The sequence below is a fragment of the Lolium rigidum genome, chromosome 3 (genome assembly GCF_022539505.1).
Source record: "Lolium rigidum isolate FL_2022 chromosome 3, APGP_CSIRO_Lrig_0.1, whole genome shotgun sequence".
Taxonomy (NCBI): domain Eukaryota; kingdom Viridiplantae; phylum Streptophyta; class Magnoliopsida; order Poales; family Poaceae; genus Lolium; species Lolium rigidum.
Genome location: NC_061510.1, coordinates 293,531,558 through 293,557,570, shown reverse-complemented (window position 1 = coordinate 293,557,570; position 26,013 = coordinate 293,531,558). Strand labels below are relative to the sequence as shown.

The 26,013-nt window shown below is 44.6% G+C and overlaps 2 protein-coding genes across 2 annotated transcripts; one reads left to right on the top strand and one right to left on the bottom strand.

Annotated features, from left to right (window-relative positions):
* Window positions 1-256: 256 nt before the first annotated feature.
* Window positions 257-1,561, top strand: LOC124696682 (pentatricopeptide repeat-containing protein At3g12770-like). Its single transcript, XM_047229373.1, has one exon. The coding sequence runs from the start codon at window positions 257-259 to the stop codon at window positions 1,559-1,561; it is 1,305 nt and encodes a 434-aa protein (XP_047085329.1).
* Window positions 1,562-3,853: 2,292 nt separating this feature from the next.
* LOC124699682 (serine carboxypeptidase-like 42) lies at window positions 3,854-7,374 on the bottom strand. The gene is made up of 10 exons (XM_047231944.1): window positions 7,091-7,374; window positions 5,757-5,864; window positions 5,559-5,651; window positions 5,380-5,472; window positions 5,204-5,289; window positions 4,840-5,118; window positions 4,623-4,756; window positions 4,392-4,484; window positions 4,192-4,309; window positions 3,854-4,066 (listed from the first exon to the last, which is right to left on the bottom strand). Exons 1-10 carry the CDS (start codon window positions 7,335-7,337, stop codon window positions 3,899-3,901), a joined length of 1,419 nt encoding a protein of 472 aa, XP_047087900.1. The 5' UTR covers window positions 7,338-7,374; the 3' UTR covers window positions 3,854-3,898.
* Window positions 7,375-26,013: the final 18,639 nt, after the last annotated feature.

Genomic DNA, 26,013 nt, shown 5'->3' with positions numbered 1-26,013 from the left:
AGTCGAAGCAGTCTACAGGCCTGTGCAGTATACAGCTAAAACAACGGCGGCCTCCAAAATGCCGCCGCCCACCGCTGGTCGTCTCTCCGGCCTCCTTCGTCGCTGCGCGGCCGCCAAGGCACTACCCACCGGCGCGCAGCTCCACGCACAGGCTCTCGTTGGTGGCCACCTCCCTCAGGCCACCCTCGAGACTGACCTGGTCCTACTCTATTGTCGCTGCGCTGCGCTCCCGTGCGGCCGCAAGGTGTTCGACGCGATGCCTTCTCCGTCAATGCACGCGTACAACATCCTCCTTGCCGCTTCCCCACCCCGGTTAGCTCTTGAGATTCTCTCTGGCCTCCTCGCCTCCGGGTTCCGCCCTGATTGCTATGCTGTCCCTGCGGCGCTCCGGGCGTGCGCCGAGCTCCAGGACCAGCATCTTGGTGCCGCGCTCCACGGATTTGCCATCCAGCTAGGTTTTCTTGCCAATGTTGTTGTCACCAGTGCACTTCTAGACATGTATGCTAAGGCTGGTCTCCTAGTCAGTGCCGTGAGGGTGTTTGACGAGATGCCAGAGAGAGACTCTGTTGTGTGGAATTGCATGGTTACCGCTTATGCAAGGGCCGGGATGGCCACGGAAACCCTGGAGCTCTTCAGGAGAGCTCAAGTGGAGGCGGTGAACATGGTGAGAGATCTGCGGGCTGTGCCGAGCGTGCTGAGTATCTGTGGGAAGGAAGGGGAGCTGATGAAGGGGAGAGAAGTACATGGCAGGATGGTCCGATGCCTTGCATTCGATTCGGATGTCCCAATTGGGAACGCGCTGATCGACATGTATGCAAAGTGTGGGCACGTGGACGCGGCGCGAGCGGTGTTTGCAGGCATGCAGGAGAGGAATGTGGTGAGCTGGTCAACGCTGATATCTTGCTTTGGTGTTCATGGCAAGGGAAAAGAGGCATTGGGAGTCTACAAAAAGATGTTGTCTGAGAGGGTGAAGCCAAATTGCATTACCTTCACGTCAGTTCTTTCGAGTTGCAGCCACTCAGGGCTAGTGACTGATGGCCGGATGATCTTTAACTCAATGAGTAGGTTTCATGGTGTAGAGCCCACTGCTGAGCACTATGCGTGTATGGTTGATCTCTTGGGACGTGCTGGAGCTATTGAAGAAGCTATCAGGTTTATAAAGAAGATGCCTATGGAACCTTGTGCTAGTGTATGGGGAGCCCTACTCTCCGCTTGCGCCATGCATACTAATGTCGATGTTGGAGAAATCGTAGCCTATAGGCTGTTTGAGTTAGAACAAGGCAATGCTAGTAATTATATCACTCTCTGTGGAATTTATGATGCAGTCGGTCAGCTTGATGGTGTTGCAGGATTGAGATCAAGGATGAAGGAACTTGGTATGGTGAAGACACCTGGGTGCAGCTGGGTTGATGTGAAGGGAAGAGCTCATGCCTTTTACCAAGGGAGCATCCCACGTTATTTGAGGAGACGAAATCTTTGGATTTTAGATCGGCTGCTCAAGGATATGGGCAATTCAGAATCTGAATATGGCCATGCGTACCAATATTATGAGTCAAGTTAGCACTGAAGTTTTCTTGACAAAGAGTTGGTGTGAAGAAGTCCTGTATTGCCGCAATCAAATTCTCTTGAGGATAATCATGGTTCACATGAGAAAATTATTTTTTATCACAGAAAGTAAGGAATTCTGGTCAATGTGGAGATTTGTGGCCTTGAATATTTCTGTGACCAATATGCTGCAAAACGAAGCACCACTTGGGTGAGAATGACACTGGTTCTTCAGTTTGAGGCTCTGCTCTGAAGTGACTTCAACAATTGTACTGCACATGCTTGGTCCCATCTGATTGTTTGACGAATGAATCACACCAAGTGTTTCTGAAATATGCGGTAAAAGCAGAGGCATTAGAAATTTGTTAATATCTGCCTAAGGTATCCCAGTCATATCTTTCAGTCGAAAGTGTAAGGGATGAGCTGGGATGCCAGAAAATTGCAACCGGAAGGAATGGGCATTGTTTACCTGGGTCATCTACTTTGAAGCTAAAAAGGCATCTAAACTGAAGGTAAAATTGTGCTCCCTTTTTATGCTTTTGAATGTTTGTTGAATTTCTATAGTCTGCACTGAATCCAGTGCCACCTGACAGAACATATGGACATCACAAACAGGAACCAGGAGGTATTTTTATGGTACATAAAGCAGGTAAATTGGCAGTCCAAAGCGAAGCACCTCATGTCGACCAATAAATGAACAGACAAACACTAAGGGAGACAGCGAACAGGATTATTAGGCCCATAGACAGTAGCAGGAAATAATTTTACTTGAATGCAACTTGATGAAGGCGCTGACCAGTTGACTATTTTAATCAAAGCTTCAAATGCTAACCAGACGTATGGTTATGAACTGATGATTTCCGTCCTAGGATTGGATTACGATGTTGCTTGTAACATCCATCTCAAGAAAGAAATTGGTAGAGCCACCATGAGAAGATGTCTTAGTGTTCTTTTCTCCATTCTCACATACGACTTTCTATGCATGGTTATGTGATAAGCAGCTATTTTGTAAGCTAAGCAGCTCAGATCCTTGGTCTGTGAAGAATTCCATATTCTCGATGATCCAATGCAACTCTTCGTCGCTGTTGATGGGTAAAGAAATGAAGAAACTTTCCCAATTATTAATGCCCCTCATTGCTTTGACCCTGCTTGTAGTCACTCTGTTGGCTGGCAAGATTGAACAGTCATATAAAAATACAGAGTTACTGTATACCTAGTATACAACAGTTTTTTTTACATAGGAATATTAGTATAGCACTGTAATCTTCTTGCTAGTGGGCTGGGGATTCATGGTTCATCTTTTCATTCAACATGAGGGCATTGATAAAGACAGGGGAATTCCAGTTAGGCTAGAGAGACTCACACAAAATGTACAACATACGAGTCCACGGGTATTGCTTTGTTTGTTCTCAGTGCGCCGGTCCAAATGAAGATACACTCTTGTTTCCATCCAAATTAACATTGTCAATTCAAAAGGTGTCGATGGGGGTCACCTGCCACCTCTTTGCTACCGTCCAGATTCACTTCATGACAACAGTTTGGGACTGCCCAAGAAAAATATGTTTACTGTTAGCTTTTGGCCCTTGTGGAGGAAAGAGACACCCAGCCTCCAACTGGGGAAGCTCCCATGTTGATGCGTGCTTTTTCCAGGTCTCTAAACTACCATTGCGATGCATTCTTTATGCCTTCCGATGCAGATTAACCTGAATACTTTATTCTTGGTGCAAGTTCTACTTTCTGGACCTTTTGTTCTTGTACACTGATCGAGCAGAATTTGTTCAGAAAACAACTCTCATTAAGGTAAGGAACTGCCCCCTGCCGACTGGCACTCCCAGTAGTCGAGCTCAGCAGTCAGCACAGCATATGAGAAGGTAACTTTAGTAAAAGTTTGTCGCATTGTCTTAAGTAAAAGAACACATGGATAAAGGGGTTGAATGGTTTTATTTTTTCAAGAAGATTCACTGCATACCAGCATTCAATTAGCAACGATAATTTAAATGAAGTACAAGAAGAATCATGTCACTTAACTGAAAATATAATGAACCTTTTAGCATTCATTTGTCGTGGACTGACGGAATAATTTAGACAGAATTGCAAATTGCAAGGTGTCTGCCAAGCTAAGTACACTGACATAATTACTTGTACACATTGCTCTGTTCCAGACTTTCCAGGAGCGCAATCTGATATCCCAGATAAAATAACATAAAGAACATACTTGCTAGCATTTCTTTCCTATTTTTTTGTTTTGAAAAATTTAAGAACTTATTGACCATTGAAATACATTCCTTGAGATCGTATCTACTGACTGACAAATCCTAAGCTTTTTTTTTCTATCTTGAGCTGCTTTTGTAGATTACCCTCCAATGGGTGGATGGGTCGTGTTTGGGAGCCTCTGTCCAAGCACAAAGGATCCAAATAGTCCGAGCGCTCTGTCTGGCTGTGCAAATGGCACCATGTGAGACGCGCCCCGCACTGTTGCAAAGGTCAGCATATTGCCATACTCTGTTACCCAGCCTCCAACCTGGAAAATAAAAGGCAACATATGTTCCATTGATCAGATAACGTTTCAAAGGTTTGCGTTCATGCTTCTGTATCAGATTATTTGACAAGCGTAATTCAGCTTGTGTTCATAGCATAGAAGTATACCTGGCCTTTGTGAAACCAAGTACTGTACGGAACTGTCACACGCAACCCCATTTTATGAGCTAGCTCTCGCAGAAGGGTTCGGGATCCCAAGAGGGGCACCACGGAGTCTTGATCGCCACTGTACGTTAATTGACCATATCATAATAAATCACAAATTGATGAACCAAATTATCTGAAATGCATATGAAAACGTTACATACCTGAATACCCAAACTGGTATCTTGTGTTCCACGATTCTCTGGAGTAAAGGCAAGATGTCGATGTTGCCATCCTTACTGGTGTAATTCAGCACACTGGCACATGATGTTAATTATCCTTGTGAGTTTCAGTTGCAAGATGACCAACTCCAACTCTCTCTCTTCTTATTGCACAATATTTACTGAACCAACCAATCTAAAATAGAAGGCAGAAGTATCAATAGAAGCACTTACTCACTGCACATGCTCCAGCCATAAGGTAGGTGTGTTCTGTTAGCATGGAGAGCATGCTGTACTTCTGGAAGATTGAAGTAGAAGAATCTTTCATATGACATGCAAACGTCCACTCCTATGCTGATTTTGGTCACCTAAGTTGTGCAAAAGACTAGTCATGCGAAAGGAATCAAAGATTCTGAAGGAAATTGTCATGTACCACGAGGAGCAAGCATACATATTTGCGCAACCGTAGCTCCTGCATCACAATTGATGGGTAACAAACGTCGAGGATAACATCATAATTGTTGACATAATCCCCAACTATAGCATTCGCCGCTGCAGTGGCCTGATTGCACGACTTGCTCTCGTTGTGGGAGTCGCCAAAGGTATAATCCTCAAAGTCACAATCCTTGTTTATGGCAAGAAATATTTCATCGGATATCATACCATGAGACCAGAAATACTCATACGTTGCAGGAACATCCCTGTCAAGTTTGAGTAGAGGATTCCCGATCTACACAAGATAATCTCCGAGTTAATAAACAGCAAGTAGAACAGAGTAGATTCAAGAGACTATAAGTATATGGTTGACTACTTACTGCCACTCCCTTGATATTGAACTTAAAACCCTTTGATTTCTCGTTGTGCGCAAGAAGAACATCAGCGAGTTGCGGTATGTAATGCCCTGCATTATTATTAACACAAATTCACTCACCATAGAAGAGTGGTGATTCAAACATGAATTTGTTAGTAGAACTTAAAAATATTTTCTAACCTGCATAGCTCTCTCCAGAAAGAAATAAGCTTCTTGATCTGTACTCAGGGAACTTCTTATACCATCCCAACAGAAATTTGTACATGTCATTAGCTGCATGGTTGAAGAAACATATAGTTAAATTGACATGTTCAGGCTAACCAGTGTCCTGTCTTTTGCACAAGATAGTGGCAATTTACCTGTCCGTTTATCTCCGGTATTGTAGTCTGATGAAGTGTTGGAGTAGGACCATCCAACTCCAGCGGGTGACTCAATAAATAGAAGATTGGACACTGCAAAGTTACAAAGAAAAAGCAACACGCTGTGAGTTAGTATGATGTACCCTTCTCTTTCAGTGAAACATTTCAGATGGGAGAGACAGTAGTCAAAAGCTCAACCTTTATTCCATGACTTCTTGTTTAATCGAAGGCCTCTACCATCTCCTCTTGGATAAAATGGGCCGAGCTCCGTGAAAGCGCCGCCTCCGACCGAGGAACAACCAGGACCTGAAGAACAGATGAAATTTGACTATTATTATGAGTGAAATTTAGCAGCAACCCAAAGTTAGCAATCGCATTTCCTTATGTAGCACCCAGATCTTTATGCAAAACATAGTGTAGTTACTAGCTAGGTACTGTTACATCAAAGAAGCATTCTTTTCTGGGTATGGGCATGGAATGAAACCAAACGATGCCTCGCATGTTTTTAAAACCAAGGACCACAACACACAAAGCCCACTGAAGCAAGGCTCCAGGGGAACATGGCGACCTCAGAGATACCATGCTTCCACTTACAAATTGATTTATTTAAAGTTTTTTTTTTCTTGGCAGGTGTGGGGCAGATGACGCCTGACGAATAGGAGGAAGTTGTCTGTGTTTCCAGTTCAGGAAACACTGGCTACCATCATAGGACCCCTGCTGGATGAACATGCGTTGAACGTGGAACGAAGTACAGAAGATAAGGGGAAATAATGGTGGAGCATGAGAAAACTTCCAAGTACGTGATGGCAGATTAACCTCACAGGCCCAGTCAGGTCACTGATGGAATACTGCTATTATTAGCCACGACAATTCCAACAGCACAATATGTTTACGACTGTTTAGGGATCTCAAATAAGTTTACAACTTCTAGGGATCCAAACATGGAAAAAAAAGAACTCAAAAGGTAGTACTGTACCAAGTATCAACCAACAAAATCCAGATTTCATCTCCCAAAAAAATCCAGATAAATTATCACATGGCTATACATAAGATATACCGTACACAAAAGAATGTCGCAACTTGGTCTAAATTTACATGCATTAGAACACGTCTAGATGTAGACATATTTTGACAAAGTTGTGACTTACTTTTGTGGACCGAGGAAATACTCCTTTAAAAAAAGTGTGTAAGATAAAATGCATCAGATTCAAGAAAGTAACAGATCAGCTCCTGCAGCATCCTAATTCCCAACCGCTAAATTCGAGAGCTAATCAACCATGCACATGGGATGGAAGACGCAATTTTCTATCAGACAGCACTGCATGCGACTCTTGTCTCCGGAATCTAGCAAGAAAATCCGGATGCAAACAGTGAGAAAAACACCACTTGAAACAAAACAAAATAAAACAAGAAAGACTTCCCAAAAACCAACGCTGTCCAACAAACTTGTCAAAGAAACACGAACGAGACAGTCCAGGAACAGAGCACGCTGAAGAGTAGATAAGAAGCAGCAGTAGACAGTAGGTACGGACCTCCGTTGAGCCAGAGGGTGAGCGGCTTGCCGGCGGCGCCGTCCTGCGCCTCGGTGAAGTAGTAGAAGAGGCTCCGGCCGGCCTTGTCGTCGACGTCCACGTACCCGGCGAACTGCCTGAACCCCACCGCTGGCTGCCCCGGCATCCGCGTCACCAAATCCTCCACCGGGAACCCGACCACGCAGCTGCTCACGACCCAGCCGACCATCGCCGCCGCCAGCGCTGCGGCCCGCCAGGAGCCCGCCATTGTCGCGAGAACCCCCGGAATTGGGAGCGAGGAAGGGAGGGAGAATGTGGGTTTGGGTTCTTGAGTTGAGAGTTTGGTTTGGGGGATATATACCGGGGGGCACATAGCTTTTCTTGCCGTGACGTGGTTACAGCGCGGATTTTCAGCTCGTAGGTTGTTGTCGGTTTAGGTTTTGCGTTTGTTTTTTCCGGTGGTTTGCTAGGAGTAGCTTAAACATCCTGAGATGCACTCGGGTCTTAGAGAAGTGTTTAAATTGCCTGGTATGAGCTTATGTAAAATTAGGAAATTATTTGCAAAAAAAATTCCTACGTTCTCATCAAAAAATTTAGTCAATTTTACAAATTCATTCATGTTATTAGTTTCTCCGTTCTAAATTAGTAGTCACAATTTTTATTTCAAAATAACGAACCTACACACTGAAACGTGACTAGGTACATGCATATCTAGACCAATTATGACCAAAGATGTGATAACTAATTTGAGGGAGTAAAAGATATTTACTCTAATGTTTCTTTTGATAAGTTGTTTATCATAACTTGTTCATCTAGTGCAAAAAATCTATATTGTCATTCTCACTCGACTTCACAAACTTGTTAATTTATGTAAACTGTATGTTCATTGTGTTGTAAATAATTTCTTTATCTAGTGCAAAAATATTGTTTCTAAGAATTCAAAAGATTACGGAATCTGGCATGAACATCAATGTCGAATCAATGGTACTATTGTCGATGGGGAACTATGAAATTTTCAATGACGGCTGAAGAATTAGCAAAACCGACTCGTTAAATCTCAAATACTTCCTCCATCCAAAAAATTAAAGATGTTTTAACTTTTTCAAAATATGCATTTATATAGATTAATTTTAGTGTGTAGATGCATGCAAACTTAGACTAAGTTGAGACATACTTTTATGGACGGAGGGGGGATATTAATTATTTGGTAAGTAGCTTTTTTTTCAGTTTTCAAAAGATGCATATATGAACGAGTTTAAAGGATAATAATTAAGGCCATGAACCTGGACGGACTACCCTTTGAATTGATTGGCTTTATCACGCACTGACTAGCTGTATTTTAAATCTCCACGGTGATGTCGATGTATATCTGGTTTTGTTTCATGGCATGACTTTTTTGACCATACCATTTCCATTTCCTTGATGGTCGTGCGTAAAAAATTTCCAAATTCTATCCACCCAATCACAAACAGAATCATGTTAATCAAGGTTTGAAACGGGCCGGGGGCAGTAGCATATATATACAGTATACAGTATGAAGTTACTTCAAAAAAAATACAGTATGAAGGAGTTCAAAAGGCAGTTAAGGCGACGAATCTGGACAACCCTTTGTTGAATGGAAAGGTTTTTTTACCACGTACTCGCCTTATTTTCAGTCTCCGATGAGATACCAATGTATACCTGGTTTCGTTTCATGACATGACTTTTTTGTCATTCTCATTCCCCTGTTTTGAGGCGTACGTCAAACTTTTCCAAATTCTACACATTCAGCTAAGATTAGGTTAGTCTGGGACATTTTTTCTACTGATGAAACGGAACGTCGTCCAGAGGTAGCTGGGTCGATCTCTAAGAGCATCTCCATTCGTCCCCCCGACGAGGCCCCCGAGCGACGTTTTTCCTATCCGGACGGTGAAATTCGGCCCAGTCGCGCCCCCGGTTCCTCGTTTTCGTCCGGATTTGGCCCTTCATCCATCCGGCGAACCCACGCCATCCCCGGCCCCCCGAGTGAAAAGCGGGGAAGGGCCCGATCTGTCGGTGACTCGACGCACGAACCCCACCGCCACGTCGCTCAAAATCTCCCCCCACTAGTGGAAAACAGGACTTCCGTGGGAGCCTTTTGTCGCGGGCGCGCCTGCACCCGCGACAAATGGCCTGGCCACGTCGCCCCGAAACCATGTGGAGCGGGCAGGGCCTTTGTCGCGCCCTTTGTCGCGGGCCGTATTACGACCCGCGACAAAAGGGGTCCGAGGGCTGGCGCCTCTGTCGGCACCCCTTTTGTCGCGGGTCGTAATACGGCCCGCGACAAAAGGGCCATGCCTATATATATAGAAGCAGCCAGCCACCCCCACCTCATTTTTTCCTTGGTGGTGAAGGTGGAGGTGTATGCTAGCTCATTTTTTCTACATGTGCACAAGAGGTGTTTGATGGAATGCTTGTGAGAGGGATGCCACTTGGTTTTATTTGATAAAATTTCTCCTCTTTTTGATCCTAAAAGGTTAGCAACTATTTTCTCGACTATATATATATATGCATAGTCCGTACAATACTAATTTTAGCAAGGTGATTGCATCCGATACATATATAATTGTACTTATGATGCGGATGAGTCATCCATGGATGTACGGTAACCGATGTGCTCCCGCTTTCAGAGAGGGCGTGAATTCTTTCCTGCTTGTGGCCGAGGCCAACAAGTCGAAGCAAGGTTTTATGTGCTGTCCATGTCTAAAATGTAAGAACGAGAAGGATTACTCTTGCTCAAGAGACATTAAGAGCCACCGCTTCGGTTTGGATTCATGTCCAGCTATAATGTTTGGACCAAGCACGGAGAAGAAGGGGTTATGATGGAAGACGGCGATGAGGAAGAAGATAATGATGACCAAGTACCGATCTATGTTCTCTGAATGCTTTGATACCGCAATGGACGACAATGAAGAAGAAGGAGGTGAAGAACATGCATCGGATGATCCCGTTGATGATGATCTTCGTCGGGCCATTTCGATGCAAGAAGAGATCGTGGCACGGATAAGGAGAGGTTGCGGTTCGACAAGATGTTAGAGGACCACCACAAATTGTTGTACCCGGGTTGTGAAGATGGGCATAGAAAGCTGGGTAGCATATTGGAATTGCTGAAATGGAAGGCAGAGGTCGGTGTGACTGACTCGGGATTTGAGAAATTGATGATAATATTAAAGAAGCTGTTTCCAAGAAATAATGAATTGCCCGTCGGTACATATGAAGCAAAGAAGCTTGTCTCGCCCTCTAGGATTAGATGTGCGGAAGATACATGCATGCATTAATGATCGTATCCTCTACCGCGGTGAGAAGTACGAGAATTTGAATAAATGTCCGATATGTGGTGCATTGCGGTATAAGATCAGAAAAGATGACGCTGGTGATGTTGAGGGCGAGCCACCCAGGAAGAGGGTTCCTGCGAAGGTGATGTGGTATGCTCCAATAATATCACGGTTGAAACGTTTGTTCAGAAACAAAGAGCATGCCAAGTTGTTGCGATGGCACATGGAAGAACGTAAGAAAGACGCGATGTTGAGGCACCCCGCTGATGGTCGGCAGTGGAGAAACATCGGGAGAGAGTTCCCGGATTTTGCAGGTGAGGCAAGGAACTTATACTTTGGTCTAAGTACAGATGACATGAATCCTTTTGGGGAGCAGAGCTGCAGTCACAACACCTGGCCCGTGACTCTATGTATCTACAACCTTCCTCCTTGGTTGTGCATGAAGCGGAAGTTCATTATGATGCCGAGTGCTTATCCAAGGCCCAAAGCAACCGGGCAACGACATTGATGTGTACCTAAGGCCATTAGTCGATGAACTTTTGGAGTTGTGGGCCAAACCAGGTGTACGTGTGTGGGATGAGCACACGGAGCAAGAATTTGACCTACGAGCGTTGCTATTCGTAACCATCAATGATTGGCCTGCTCTCAATAACATTTCAGGACAGACAAACAAAGGATACAATTCATGCACACACTGTTTAGATGAGACTGAAAGTAAATATTTGGGAAGAAGCAGAAAAGTTGTGTACCCGTTCAATCGTCGTTTCCTTCCGCGCAAGCATCCCTTAAGGAAAAAAGGCAAGCATTTCGATGGCGAGGCGGACCGCCGTCCGAAGCTCGTCCCCCGTAGTGGTGCTGATATATTTGACATGGTCAAGGATTTAAATGTTATCTTTGGAAAGGGTCCAGGCAGATCGACACTGTTCCGAAAGACGATGACGGACACGCGCCCATGTGGAAGAATAAATCTATTTTTTGGGAGCTAGAATATTGGAAAGTCCCGGAAGTCCGCTCCGCAATCGACGTGATGCACCTGACCAAGAATCTTTGTGTGAATATTCTAGGTTTTACGGGCGTGTATGGAAAGACAAAAGATACACCGAAGCACGGGAGGACCAGGGAACTTCATAAAGGACGAAACGGCAATCATCCAGGGCGGTTTGTAGGGCACTGCCGATTACGCTCTTACCAAACATGAGAAGGAGATCTTTTTTGAAGCCCTATTCGGTATCAAGGTTCCGTCCGGTTTCTCGTCGAATATAAAGGGGATAGTAAATATGAAGGAGAAAAAATTCCGAACCTGAAGTCCCATGACTGTCACGTGCTTATGACACAATTGCTTCCGATTGCATTGAGGGGACTTCTACCGGAAAATGTTCGACTAGCCATTGTGAAGATATGTGCATTCCTCAACGCAATTTCTCGGAAGGTAATTGATCAGAAACTTTGTCAGGATTACAGGAAGATGTGGTCCAATGTCTTGTCAGCTTCGAGTTGTTGTTCCCACCATCCTTCTTCAATATTATGACGCACCTCCTCGTTCACCTAGTTGAAGAGATTAGAATTCTCGGTCATGTATTTCTACACAATATGTTCCCCTTCGAGAGGTTCATGGGAGTCTTAAAGAAATATGTTCATAACCGAGCTAGGCCGGAAGGAAGTATCTCAAAGGGCTACGGAACTGAGGAGGTCATTGAGTTTTGTGTTGACTTTCTTCCCGACCTTAAGCCGATTGGTGTTCCTGAATCTCGGTATGAGGGGAGGCTGACTGGAAAAGGCACACTAGGAAGGAAAGCAACGGTGTGGAGGGACAAGATTTCTTTCAATCAAGCACACTACACGAGTTCTATACAATTCCAGCTTGGTGGCTCCGTACATCGAGAAACATAAGAATGTTTTACGAGAAATAAACCCGGGCCAGCCCGAGTCCTTGATTACACGTCAACACATGAATACCTTCAGCAGTTGGTTGCAAAGACATCTCATGAATGACCCATCTGTTGTGGAGCAGCTGTACTTGTTGGCCGAGTTACCATCTTCAAACATATGTACATTCCAAGGGTACGAGATAAATGGGAATACATTTTACACGATCGACCAAGATAAAAAGAGCACCAACCAAAACAACGGTGTCCGCTTCGATGCAAAAGACGAGAATGGGCAGACCACCACATATTATGGATACATAGAGGAGATATGGGAACTTGACTATGGTCCCACTTTTAAGGTCCCTTTGTTTCGGTGCAAATGGGTGAAGCTCAGCGCTATACATATTGACGATAAATACGGTATGATAACGAGTGGATCCCAACAATCTTGCGTACACTGGACGAGCCTTTTGTCCTAGCCAGCGAGGTGGCTCAAGTTTTCTACGTGAAGGACATGTCTAGCAAATCAAGAAAAAGAAATCAACAAAAGAATACATCAACCGAGGAGCCAAAGCGCCACATAGTTCTTTCGGGGAAAAGAAACATCGTGGGAGTGGATGACAAGACGGACATGTCGAGAAGATTATAATAAGTTTAAAGAAATTCCGCCCTTCACGGTGAAAATTGACCCAAGCATCTTACTAAATGATGAAGATTCTCCATGGCTACGGCGTAGAAGATCACAACACTAGATGGCGATGTAATAATGTATTCTTCATATATAGTTCCCAAGACAATCTCTACATTTATGTAATAATGAGAACCCTTTCCCCAACACTGTTAGAGGAGACGAAGTCTTTCACGGGCTTGCATGGAAATTTTTCATAGGAACGGCACCGCTTCTACTTTGTCTTATTCCTTCGACAGGCCGTCGTGCGCTACATGCTTTATCTCATCGAGCTGTGCATCCACCCACGCGTCCTTATCCTGCCGACACCTTTAGTCGCGGTTGCAGCCACCAACCGTGACAAAAGGTTACCGACACATCCTTATCCTGCCGACGAGCTTTAGTCGCGGTTGCAGCCACCAACCGTGACAAAAGGCCCTCCTAGATAAGCCTCCCCCAGTCTTTTGTCGCGGTTTGAGCCTCCACCCGGGATGAAAGTTTCACGCGCCACTTCGTTCCCGCCTATTTTCTTCCCGCATTCCCGCCATTTTTCCACTATATATATGTAGGCTTGGACTCATATCTCGCAAACCTCATCACTCTCTCCCATGGCTTCCATCGTATGTCTAACACCCCGGGAGGCGGAGGCGCTTTGCGCCTCGAACTACCCCTGCCCGCCCGGCTACCGCGTCCCGACCGGGCTGGTTGCCGAGCGTCGGAGGCATACCGGTCCCTCCTATCCCTCTTGGTGTGCCACGCGAGATGGCCATCACGAACCACTACTATTTCGAGCTCACGCCTGAGCAGCGGAGGAATCCCCAGTGGCATCCCGACTACAGCCCGACTTGGGACAGCTTCTTCATCAATCGGCGTGAGAGGGCGGTTGCCGAGTACGAGGAGGACGGCCCGCCTCCTTCGAACTTCAACGAGGCCGGCCGTCGGATGTGGTGGCGCGGCCGGACTCTCCGAGCGTCCCGGCCTATCGTGGCCCCCGCTCGCGCTACCCTCAATCCCAGCCCACGCATGCTCACCCACCGAGGTTGGACAACCGCGACCCCGATGCTAGCGACGATGACGTCGGCGACTATGATGACTACAGTGGCGAGTATTATAGGGCTAGGCACGACTATGATTGAATGGCTCCAACATTCGAATCCGGCCATGTATCTTAATTTTCAGTTGAGCTCGTACTTTAATTTCAGTTCAATCGTAATAAATTTCGTGTCAACCACTTTATTGAACAAAACCAACCGACATCGACTTTATAAACTAAATTTAAACTAATAGAACCGACAACGACTTTATTGAAATTACAATAAAATAGATAAATTACTAGTCTAGTCTCTACTCGTCGTCGGAGGTTGTCTCCGTCCAAATGTCCTCCCACCGAGGGTCGTTTTCGGTCCAAGTTGTATTCGAGTTCTCGAGCTCGAAGGCGGCGACGGCCCGACGGTGGCGCCTGTCGGACCTGCGTTGTGCCCTAAGGTTAGCAAAGAACGCGTCGGTGTTGTCGGCATCGTTGGGGAAGCTGCGCCCTCCACGGCGCATCAGCCGGTCATCGCGCTCGGCGATGGCGATCCTGCGCTGCACCGGCGGTGCCGGCGACGGTCCTCGTCGTCGACGAGGCACGGCGGCGGCGCGAGGAACTCCGCCTCCTCTAGCGATTCAACATCCGGGAAGTTCATGTCTCGCCCGGCCGCCGAAAGCGCCACGCCGCCGCGTCGTAAGCACGCGCCGCCAGCCTCCGGCGTGTTGTACGTGCCGAGGGTGAGGCGGAAGCCGGCGGCGCGTATCTCGGCGGTGAACCTACCGCTCGGACGCACTCGAACGCCACGGAAACCGGACGCCCCTCGACGACGTGGAGGCATGCTGGAGATAAATGAGCGGAGGCGGTGGAGACGTGTGGTTGCGCCCGCACTCGTCGCTCTATATAGCGCACGCGGGCAGCGACGGGGCGAGGCACGTGGAAGCGGTGGCGACTGATACGCCTCCGACGTATCGATAATTTCTTATGTTCCATGCCACATTATTGATGATACCTACATGTTTTATGCACACTTTATGTCATATTCGTGCATTTTCTAGAACTAACCTATTAACAAGATGCCGAAGAGCCAGTTGCCGTTTTCTGCGGTTTTTGGTTTCAGAAATCCTAGTAATGAAATATTCTCGGAATTGGACGAAATCAAAACCCTGGGTCCTATTTTGCCACGAAGCTTCCAGAAGACCGAAGAGGAGTCGAAGTGGGGCCACGAGGGGCCGCCACCATAGGGCGGCGCGGCCCGAGGCTCGGCCGCGCCGACCTATGGTGTGGGGCCCTCGTGTGGCCCCCCACGTTGCCCTTCCGCCTACTTAAAGCCTCCGTCGCGAAAACCCCGATACGAAGAACCACGATACGGAAAACCTTCCGGAGACGCCGCCGCCGCCAATCCCATCTCGGGGGATTCCGGAGATCTCCTCCGGCACCCTGCCGAGAGGGGATTCATCTCCCGGAGGACTCTTCACCCCCATGGTCGCCTCCGGAGTGATGAGTGAGTAGTTCACCCCTGGACTATGGGTCCATAGCGGTAGCTAGATGGTTGTCTTCTCCTCATTGTGCTTCATTGTTGGATCTTGTGAGCTGCCTAACATGATCAAGATCATCTATCTGTAATACTATATGTTGTGTTTGTCGGGATCCGATGGATAGAGAATACCATGTTATGTTAATTATCAAGTTATTACCTATGTGTTGTTTATGATCTTGCATGGTCTTCATTATTAGTAGAGGCTCTGGCCAAGGTTTTGCTCTTAACTCCAAGAGGGAGTATTTATGCTCGATAGTGGGTTCATGCCTACATTGATACCTGGGACAGTGACAGAAAGTTCTAAGGTTGTGTTGTGCTGTTGCCACTAGGGATAAAACATTGATGCTATGTCCTAGGATGTAGTTGTTGATTACATTACGCACCATACTTAATGCAATTGTCCGTTGCTTTGCAACTTAATACTGGAAGGGGTTCGGATGATAACTCTGAAGGCGGACTTTTAGGCATAGATGCAGTTGGATGGCGGTCTATGTACTTTGTCGTAATGCCCAATTAAATCTCCCTGTACTTATCATGACATGTATGTGCATTGTTATGCCCTCTCTATTTGTCAATTGCCCGACTGTAATTTGTTCACCCAACATGCTTTTATCTTATGGGAGAGACACCTCTAGTGAACTGTGGACCCCGGTCCATTCTTTAATACTGAAATACAAATCTGCTGCAATACTTGTTTTATTGTTTTATCTGCAAACAATCATCTTCCACACAATACGGTTAATCCTTTGTTACAACAAGCCGATGAGATTGACAACCTCACTGTTTCGTTGGGGCAAAGTACTTTGGTTGTGTTGTGCAGGTTCCACGTTGGCGCCGGAATCCCTGGTGTTGCGCCGCACTACATCCCGCCGCCATCAACCTTCAACGTGCTTCTTGGCTCCTCCTGGTTCGATAAACCTTGGTTTCTTTACGAGGGAAAACTTGCTGCTGTGCGCATCATACCTTCCTCTTGGGGTTCCCAACGAACGTGTGAATTACACGCCATCAAGCATATTTTCCGGCGCCGTTGTCGGGAGATCAAGACACGCCGCAAGGGAGTCTCCACTTCCCAACCTCTTTACTTTGTTTTTGTCTTGCTTTATTTTATTTACTACTTTGTTTGCTGCATTATATCAAAACACAAAAAAATTAGTTGCTAGCTTTACTTTATTTACTGTCTTGTTTGCTATATTAAAAACACAAAAAAATTAGTATACTTGCATTTACTTTATCTAGTTTGCTTTATTTACTACTGCTAAAATGGCCACCCCTGAAAATACTAAGTTGTGTGACTTCACTAGCACAAATAATAATGATTTCCTATGCACACCTATTGCTCCACCTGCTACTACAGCGGAATTCTTTGAAATTAAACCCGCTTTCTTGAATCTTGTTATGCGAGAGCAATTTTCTAGTGTTAGTTACGATGATGTTGCTGCCCATCTCAATAATTTTGTTGAACTATGTGAAATGCAAAAGTATAAAGATGTAGATGGTGACATTATAAAATTAAAATTGTTTCCTTTCTCATTAAGAGGAAGAGCTAAAGATTGGTTGCTATCTCTCGCCTAAGAATAGTATTGATTCCTAGACTAAATGCAAGGATGCTTTTATTGGTAGATATTATCCCCCTGCTAAAATTATATCTTTGAGGAGTAGCATAATGAATTTTAAACAATTGGATAATGAACATGTTGCTCAAGCTTGGGAAAGAATGAAATCTTTGGTTAAAAATTGCCCAACCCATGGACTCGACTACTTGGATGATCATCCAAACCTTCTATGCGGGACTAAATTTTTCTTCGCGGAATTTATTGGATTCAGCTGCTGGAGGTACCTTTATGTCCATCACTCTTGGTGAAGCAACAAAGCTCCTTGATAATATGATGGTTAATTACTCTGAATGGCACACGGAAAGAGCTCCACAAGGTAAGAAGGTAAATTCGATTTGAAGAATCCTCTTCCTTGAATGATAAGGTTGATGCTATTATGTCTATGCTTGTGAATGATAGGACTAATGTTGATCCTAATAATGTTCCGTTAGCTTCATTGGTTGCCCAAGAAGAACATGTTGATGTAAACTTCATTAAAAATAATAATTTCAACAACAATGCTTATCGGAACAATTCTAGTAATAACTATAGGCCATATCCTTATAATAATGGTAACGGTTATGCTAATTCTTATGGGAATTCTTACAACAATAATAGGAATACACCCCTGGACTTGAAGCTATTCTTAAAGAATTTATTAGTACACAAACTGCCTTTAACAAATCTGTTGAGGAAAAGCTCAATAAAATCGATATTCTTGCTTCTAAGGTTGATAGTCTTGCCTCTGATGTTGATCTCTTGAAATCGAAAGTTATGCCTAATAGGGATATTGAAAATAAAATTGTTACTACAGCAAATGCCATCCAAGTTAGAATTAATGAGAATATAAGATTAATGGTTGAACTGCGTGCTAGGTGGGATAGAGAAGAAAATGAAAAACTAGCTAAAGAGAAAAATGTAGCTAAAGTTTGGAATATTACCACCACTAGCAATGCTAATGATTCACATGTTGCTGCACCTCCTACTATCAATGGTAAAATAATTGGTGTTAGCAATGTTTCTACTCCTAGTGCAAAGCGCGCAAAATTACTCGAAACTGCTAAAACTCGCTGAAACTGCTCTGTGATAAAACTGCTGAAATTTTTTCCAACCTTGGGGATGATAATCCCATTGCTTTAGATTGTAATGATTTAGATTTTGATGATTGCCACATCTCTGAAGTTATAAATTCTTACAAAAACTTGCTAAGAGTCCCAATGCTAGCGCTGTAAACTTGGCTTTCACAAAACATATTACAAATGCTCTCATAAAAGCTAGAGAAGAGAAACTAAAACTTGAAACTTCTATTCCTAGAAAGCTAGAGGATGGTTGGGAGCCCATCATTAAAATGAGGGTCAAAGATTTTGATTGTAATGCTTTATGTGATCTTGGTGCAAGTGTTTCGTTATGCCTAAAAAAGTCTATGATATGCTTGACTTGCCACCATTGAAAAATTGTTATTTGGATGTTAATCTCGTTGATAATGCTAAAAAGAAACCTTTGGGGAGAATTGATAATGTTCATATTATGGTTAACAATAACCTTGTCCCCATTGATTTTGTTGTCTTGGATATTGAATGCAATGCATCTTGTCCCATTATATTGGGAAGACCTTTTCTTCGAACCGTCGGTGCTACTATTGATATGAAGGAAGGTAATATTAAATATCAATTTCCTCTCAAGAAAGGTATGGAAAACTTCCCTAGAAAGAGAATGAAGTTACCTTATGATTCTATTATTAGAATAAATTATGATGTTGATGCTTCATCTTTTGATGTTACTTGATATACACTTTCTGCGCCTAGCTGAAAGGCGTTAAAGAAAAGCGCTTACGGGAGACAACCCATGTTTTTACTACAATATTTTTGTTTTATATTTGAGTCTTGGAAGTTATTTACTACTGTAGCAAACTCTCCTTATCTTAGTTTTAAGTTTTGTTGTGCCAAGTAAAGTCTTTGATAGTAAAGTAAATACTAGATTTGGATTACTGCGCAGAAACAGATTTCTTTTCTGTCACGAATCTGGGTCTAATTCTCTGTAGGTAACTCAGAAAATTAAGCCAATTTACGTTAGTGATCCTCAGATATGTACGCAACTTTCATTCAATTTGGGCATTTTCATTTGAGCAAGTATGGTGCCCTAATAAAATCCATCTTTACGGACTGTTCTGTTTTGACAGATTCTGCCTTTTATTTCGCATTGCCTCTTTTGCTATGTTGGATGAATTTCTTTGATCCATTAATTTCCAGTAGCTTTATGCAATGTCCAGAAGTGTTAAGAATGATTGTGTCACCTCTGAACATGTTAATTTTTATTGTGCACTAACCCTCTAATGAGTTGTTTCGAGTTTGGTGTGGAGGAAGTTTTCAAGGATCAAGAGAGGAGTATGATGCAATATGATCAAGGAGAGTGAAAGCTCTAAGCTTGGGGATTCCCCGGTGGTTCACCCCTGCATATTCTAAGAAGACTCAAGCGTCTAAGCTTGGGGATGCCCAAGGCATCCCCTTCTTCATCGACAACATTATCGAGGTTCCTCCCCGAAACTATATTTTTATTCCGTCACATCTTATGCACTTTGCTTGGAGCGTCGGTTTGTTTTTGTTTTTGTTTTGTTTGAATAAAATTGATCCTAGCATTCACTTTGTGGGAGAGAGACACGCTCCGATGTAGCATATGGACAAGTATGTCCTTAGGCTCTACTCATAGTATTCATGGCGAAGTTTCTTCTTCGTTAAATTGTTATATGGTTGGAATTGGAAAATGCTACATGTAGTAACTCTAAAATGTCTTGGATAATTTGATACTTGGCAATTGTTGTGCTCATGTTTAAGCTCTTGCATCATATACTTTGCACCCATTAATGAAGAAACACTTAGAGCTTGCTAATTTGGTTTGCATATTTGGTTTCTCTAGAGTCTAGATAATATCTAGTTTTGAGTTTTAAACAACAAGGAAGACGGTGTAGAGTCTTATAATGTTTACAATATGTCTTTTATGTGAGTTTTGCTGCACCGTTCATCCTTGAGTTTGTTTAAAATAACCTTGCTAGCCTAAACCTTGTATCGAGAGGGAATACTTCTCATGCATCCAAAATCCTTGAGCCAACAACTATGCCATTCGTGTCCACCATACCTACCTACTACATGGTATTTATCCGCCATTCCAAAGTAAATTGCTTGAGTGCTACCTTTAAAATTCCACCATTCACCTTTGCAATATATAGCTCATGGGACAAATAGCTTAAAAACTATTGTGGTATTGAATATGTACTTATGCACTTTATCTCTTATTAAGTTGCTTGTTGTGCGATAACCATGCTTCTGGGGACGCCATCAAATACTCTTTGTTGAATATCATGTGAGTTGCTATGCATGTCCGTCTTGTCTGAAGTAAGAGAGATCTACCACCTTAATGGTTGGAGCATGCATTTTGTTAGAGAAGAACATTGGGCCGCTAACTAAAGCCATGATTCATGGTGGAAGTTTCAGTTTTGGACATATATCCTCAATCTCATATGAGAATAATAATTGTTGCCACATGCTTATGCATTAAAGAGGAGTCCATTATCTGTTGTCCATGTTGTCCCGGTATGGATGTCTAAGTTGAGAATAATCAAAAGCGAGAAATCCAAAATGCGAGCTTTCTCCTTAGACCTTTGTACAGGCGGCATGGAGGTACCCCATTGTGACACTTGGTTAAAACATGTGTATTGCAATGATCCGGTAGTCCAAGCTAATTAGGACAAAGTGCGGGCACTATTAGTATACTATGCATGAGGCTTGCAACTTGTAGGATATAATTTACATAACTCATATGCTTTATTACTACCGTTGACAAAATTGTTTCATGTTTTCAAAATAAAAGCTCTAGCACAAATATAGTAATCGATGCTTTCCTCTTTGAAGGACCATTCTTTTTTACTTTTATGTTGAGTCAGTTCACCTATTTCTCTCCATCTCAAGAAGCAAACACTCGTGTGAACTGTGCATTGATTCCTACATACTTGCATATTGCACTTGTTATATTACTCTATGTTGACAATTATCCGTGAGATATACATGTTATAAGTTGAAAGCAACCGCTGAAACTTAATCTTCCTTTGTGTTGCTTCAATACCTTTACTTTGATTTATTGCTTTATGAGTTAACTCTTATGCAAGACTTATTGATGCTTGTCTTGAAGTACTATTCATGAAAAGTCTTTGCTTTATGATTCACTTGTTTACTCATGTCATTACCATTGTTTTGATCGCTGCATTCATTACATATGTTTACAAATAGTATGATCAAGGTTATGATGGCATGTCACTTCGAAATTATCTTTGTTATCGTTTTACCTGCTCGGGACGAGCAGAACTAAGCTTGGGGATGCTGATACGCCTCCGACGTATCGATAATTTCTTATGTTCCATGCCACATTATTGATGATACCTACATGTTTTATGCACACTTTTTGTCATATTCGTGCATTTTCTGGAACTAACCTATTAACAAGATGCCGAAGAGCCGATTCTTTGTTTTCTGCTGTTTTTGGTTTCAGAAATCCTAGTAACGAAATATTCTCGGAATTGGACGAAATCAAAACCACGGGTCCTATTTTGCCACGAAGCTTCCGGAAGACCGAAGAGGAGTCGAAGTGGGGCCACGAGGGGCCGCCACCATAGGGCGGCGCGGCCCAGGCCCTGGCCGCGCCGGCCTATGGTGTGGGGCCCTCGTGTGGCCCCCCACGTTGCCCTTCCGCCTACTTAAAGCCTCCGTCGCGAAAACCCCGATACGAAGAACCACGATACGGAAAACCTTCCAGAGACGCCGCCGCCGCCAATCCCATCTCGGGGGATTCCGGAGATCTCCTTCGGCACCACTGCCGGAGAGGGGATTCATCTCCCGGAGGACTCTTCACCGCCATGGTCGCCTCCGGAGTGATGAGTGAGTAGTTCACCCCTGGACTATGGGTCCATAGCGGTAGCTAGATGGTTGTCTTCTCCTCATTGTGCTTCATTGTTGGATCTTGTGAGCTGCCTAACATGATCAAGATCATCTATCCGTAATACTATATGTTGTGTTTGTCGGGATCCGATGGATAGAGAATACCATGTTATGTTAATTATCAAGTTATTACCTATGTGTTGTTTATGATCTTGCATGCTCTCCGTTATTAGTAGAGGCTCGGCCAAGTTTTTGCTCTTAACTCCAAGAGGGAGTATTTATGCTCGATAGTGGGTTCATGCCTACATTGATACCGGGACGAGTGATGGAAAGTTCTAAGGTTGTGTTGTGCTTGTTGCCACTACGGATAAAACATTGATGCTATGTCCGAGGATGTAGTTGTTGATTACATTACGCACCATACTTAATGCAATTGTCCGTTGCTTTGCAACTTAATACTGGAAGGGGTTCGGATGATAACCTGAAGGTGGACTTTTTAGGCATAGATGCAGTTGGATGGCGGTCTATGTACTTTGTCGTAATGCCCAATTAAATCTCACCGTACTTATCATGACATGTATGTGCATTGTTATGCCCTCTCTATTTGTCAATTGCCCGACCGTAATTTGTTCACCCAACATGCTTTTATCTTATGGGAGAGACACCTCTAGTGAACTGTGGACCCCGGTCCATTCTTTAATACTCGAAATACAAATCTGTCTGCAATACTTGTTTTATTGTTTTCTCTCGCAAACAATCATCTTCCACACAATATGGTTAATCCTTTGTTACGAGCAAGCCGGTGAGATTGACAACCTCACTCGTTTCGTTGGGGCAAAGTACTTTGGTTGTGTTGTGCAGGTTCCACGTTGGCGCCGGAATCCCTGGTGTTGCGCCGCACTACATCCCGCCGCCATCAACCTTCAACGTGCTTCTTGGCTCCTCCTGGTTCGATAAACCTTGGTTTCTTTCTGAGGGAAAACTTGCTGCTGTGCGCATCATACCTTCCTCTTGGGGTTCCCAACGAACGTGTGAATTACACGCCATCAGCGACACGTGGCGAGGCACGTGTAAGCTACGGCTACACACGTCGCACGCGGGCAGCGACGGGGAGAGGCACGTGGAAGCGGCGGCGACACGTGGCGAGGCACGTGTAAGCCACGGCTACACACGTCGCACGCCGGGCAGCGACGGGGCGAGGCGCGTGGAAGAGGCGGCGACACGTGGCGAGGTGAAACCTTACTCGGTGTCACTCCGCATATCATTAGGGGTGAAACATACACGACTATGTTCATTGTGAGATGCAACTAGTTATATGGATGTCATATTCATGTTCATTGTATTTTTCTCGACAAATTTTCATATATAACACTTTTCTATTTGATTTACCATTTAAAAGTTATTGAAATAAGAAAAAAGAAAAAAAGAAAAAAAGAAAAAGAAAAAAAATAGAGCTGATCCGTGTCCAACGGCTCCGGGCCGTTGGATTCAAACGGCCGGAGCCGTTGGATGCGGAGTGCCACGGATCGGCCAAAGGGCCTTTGTCGCGGGCGGTGGCTCAACCCGCGACAAAGACCCCTTTTGTCGCGGGTGGTAGCTCAACCCGCGATTAAAGGGGGGCCTTTTGTCGCGGGTTGAGCCACCACCCGCGACAAAAGGTGGGTCCGTATATAACTGACGCGTCGCGGGCGGGCCGCCCACCCGCAACACCCGGAGGCCAAACCCTAGCGAATTAGCGCCGCCAGGCTGCCGAATTTTCGCGCTGCGCCTCCACCGCCGCCGGCCGTCTTCCCCGCCTCTGCGCCGCGCCTCGGGCCGCGCTGCGCCTCGCCCTCGGCCGCCGCCGCCGCCGCGCCCGCTGCAATCGAGGTAGCGCCTCGGGCCGCCGCCTCGGGCCTTTTTTTTCTTTTTTAATTACTGTAATTGTTTTTAATTTAGTTTTTACATTTCTGTAATTGTTTTAGTTTTTAGGTTTCTGTAATTTAGTTTTTAATTTTCTGTAATTGTTTTAGTTTTTAGGTTTAGTTAGTTAATTAGTTAATGTATTTAGTAGTTAGTTTTTAGGTTTAGTTAGTTAATTAGTTAATTTGTTAGTTATTTTAGTTTTTATGTAATTAGTAGTTAGTTTAATAGTTAATTTGTTAGTTTTTATGTAATGTGTGATAGTGCAACTTTAAAATGATGAAGAACATTGTTATTTGAAGAAGGACACAACCAACTTAGTTGCACACACGGATGCATGCTACTAGAAGATGTGCATTTCACAATCGGTTTTACAACTAAGATTCGATGGTATCACTTAACCGCGAACTAAGTAAATTCTTAATCGAACGATTAGTCACTCCCTTCTAGAATCGATTTAGCACATAGTAGTATTTTTTTTTCTTTTTGCGAATTCATAGTAGTACTTTCTTTCCTTCCCTCGCAATCACTCGATGCCGCAACTCCCCTCTCTCTCCCTCTCCTCTACCTCTCGCAAACACCCCCGACGCCGACACCGGCCCTCTCCTCTCCCTCTCGCGCAATCGCCCTCGTCCCGTGCTCCCTCTCCCTCTCGCGATCACTCGACGCCGCAACTCCCCTCTCTCCCTCTCCTCTACCTCTCGCGAACATCCGAGCCTCTCGCAAACACGCGTCGCCGACACCCTCTCCCTCTCGCAAACAAGCGTCGCCGACACCCTCTCCCTCTCGCAAACACGCGTCGCCGACACCCTCTCCCTCTCGCAAACACGTGTCGCCGATTAGGGTTAGGGTTTGGTTTGTGTTTGATTAGGGTTAGGGTTTGGTTTGTGTTTGATTAGGGTTAGGGTTTGGTTTGTGTTTGAACATGTACTTATCGATTTAATTCTTTTGCAGAAACAATGGATCAATTCGAACGGGACTTGGAACGAGAAGACATATTCGCGGACATAATCCGCGATGGTACAGAAGCCGACCGAGAAGACCGCGACTCCGGTGATGGAGAAGCCCGCGGCTCCGGTCATGGAGAAGCCGACGGCTCCGGTGACGGAGAAGCCGACGGCTCCGGTGACGGAGAAGCCGACGGCTCCGGTCATGACGAGGTATTAATGGAATTCTATATGTACATATGTATTGAGGCATTAGTATAGAGGCATTAATGCAATTCTATATGTATTCTCTTAGGCCTCCGAAGATAAGATAGAGAAACGAGGCCCGACAAAGAAGTTGACCAAAAAAGACCACTTCACAATTGAAGCTATATCACTGGAAGGCCAACCGGTGGTACCCGCGAATGTCGGAGTGACATTCAAAAATTAGTGCGGAGTTGTGGTTAGAGATTGTATCCCGATCACTGTCAGAGAATCGAACAAGACCAAGAATGTGACCGAAAATCAGGTTGCCGATAGGTACAAAGACACACTTTTCAGCGACCTCATGGCACATTTCACTTTGCCAGATTTGGGATCGGAGTCTGAGAATGCTAAGCAGCGGGCGCTAGTGAAGAAATGGGCTCTTAATAAGATGGGGGAACTTTTCCGGGCGTATAAGAACCGGTTATGGAAAAATTATAAGAAAGACAAGAAGCCTCCATTATTCGAGAACTACGTAGCGAAGCGAGGAGCATAATCGGGAAGAATTTGTGAGGTACAAAGAATCGGAGGAGGTCTGTGAACCTGTCAACGAAAAACAAGAAGAATGCAAGCGAAAAGAAATATCACCATCATACGGGGCGAGGGGGCTACGGAGTAGCCATGCCTAAGTGGGATGCACAAGAGGCTGAGATGGAGCTGAACGGGATCACTCCAGAACCCACGCGAGAAGGATGGGACACTAGGGCTCGAAATTGGTTCCTCGCGCATGGCTGTGAGTATGACATGAAGACAGGGAACATTGTTGAAAGTGACACCAGGGTTAGGGTACCCAGGCAAAAATGGATTGAAGTGACGACGGATATAAAGGTGGGAAAACTAAAGTTTGCTCCCGATAGAGAGAAAGACTTGTCGACGCTTGTCCTCGGTAATCCCGAGAAGGGAGGACGAACAAGAGGCTTCGGCCCTAGTATTCTATGGT

Excerpts from the sequence above, each read along its gene's own strand:
- LOC124696682 (XM_047229373.1), top strand. The coding sequence starts at position 257 with ATGCCTTCTCCGTCAATGCACGCGTACAACATCCTCCTTGCCGCTTCC.
- LOC124699682 (XM_047231944.1), bottom strand. The coding sequence starts at position 7,337 with ATGGCGGGCTCCTGGCGGGCCGCAGCGCTGGCGGCGGCGATGGTCGGC. Across the intron at positions 5,473-5,558 it reads TACCGGAGATAAACGGACAG|CTAATGACATGTACAAATTT; the intron begins GTAAATTGCCAC and ends TCAACCATGCAG. Across the intron at positions 5,290-5,379 it reads TTCTGGAGAGAGCTATGCAG|GGCATTACATACCGCAACTC; the intron begins GTTAGAAAATAT and ends ATAATAATGCAG.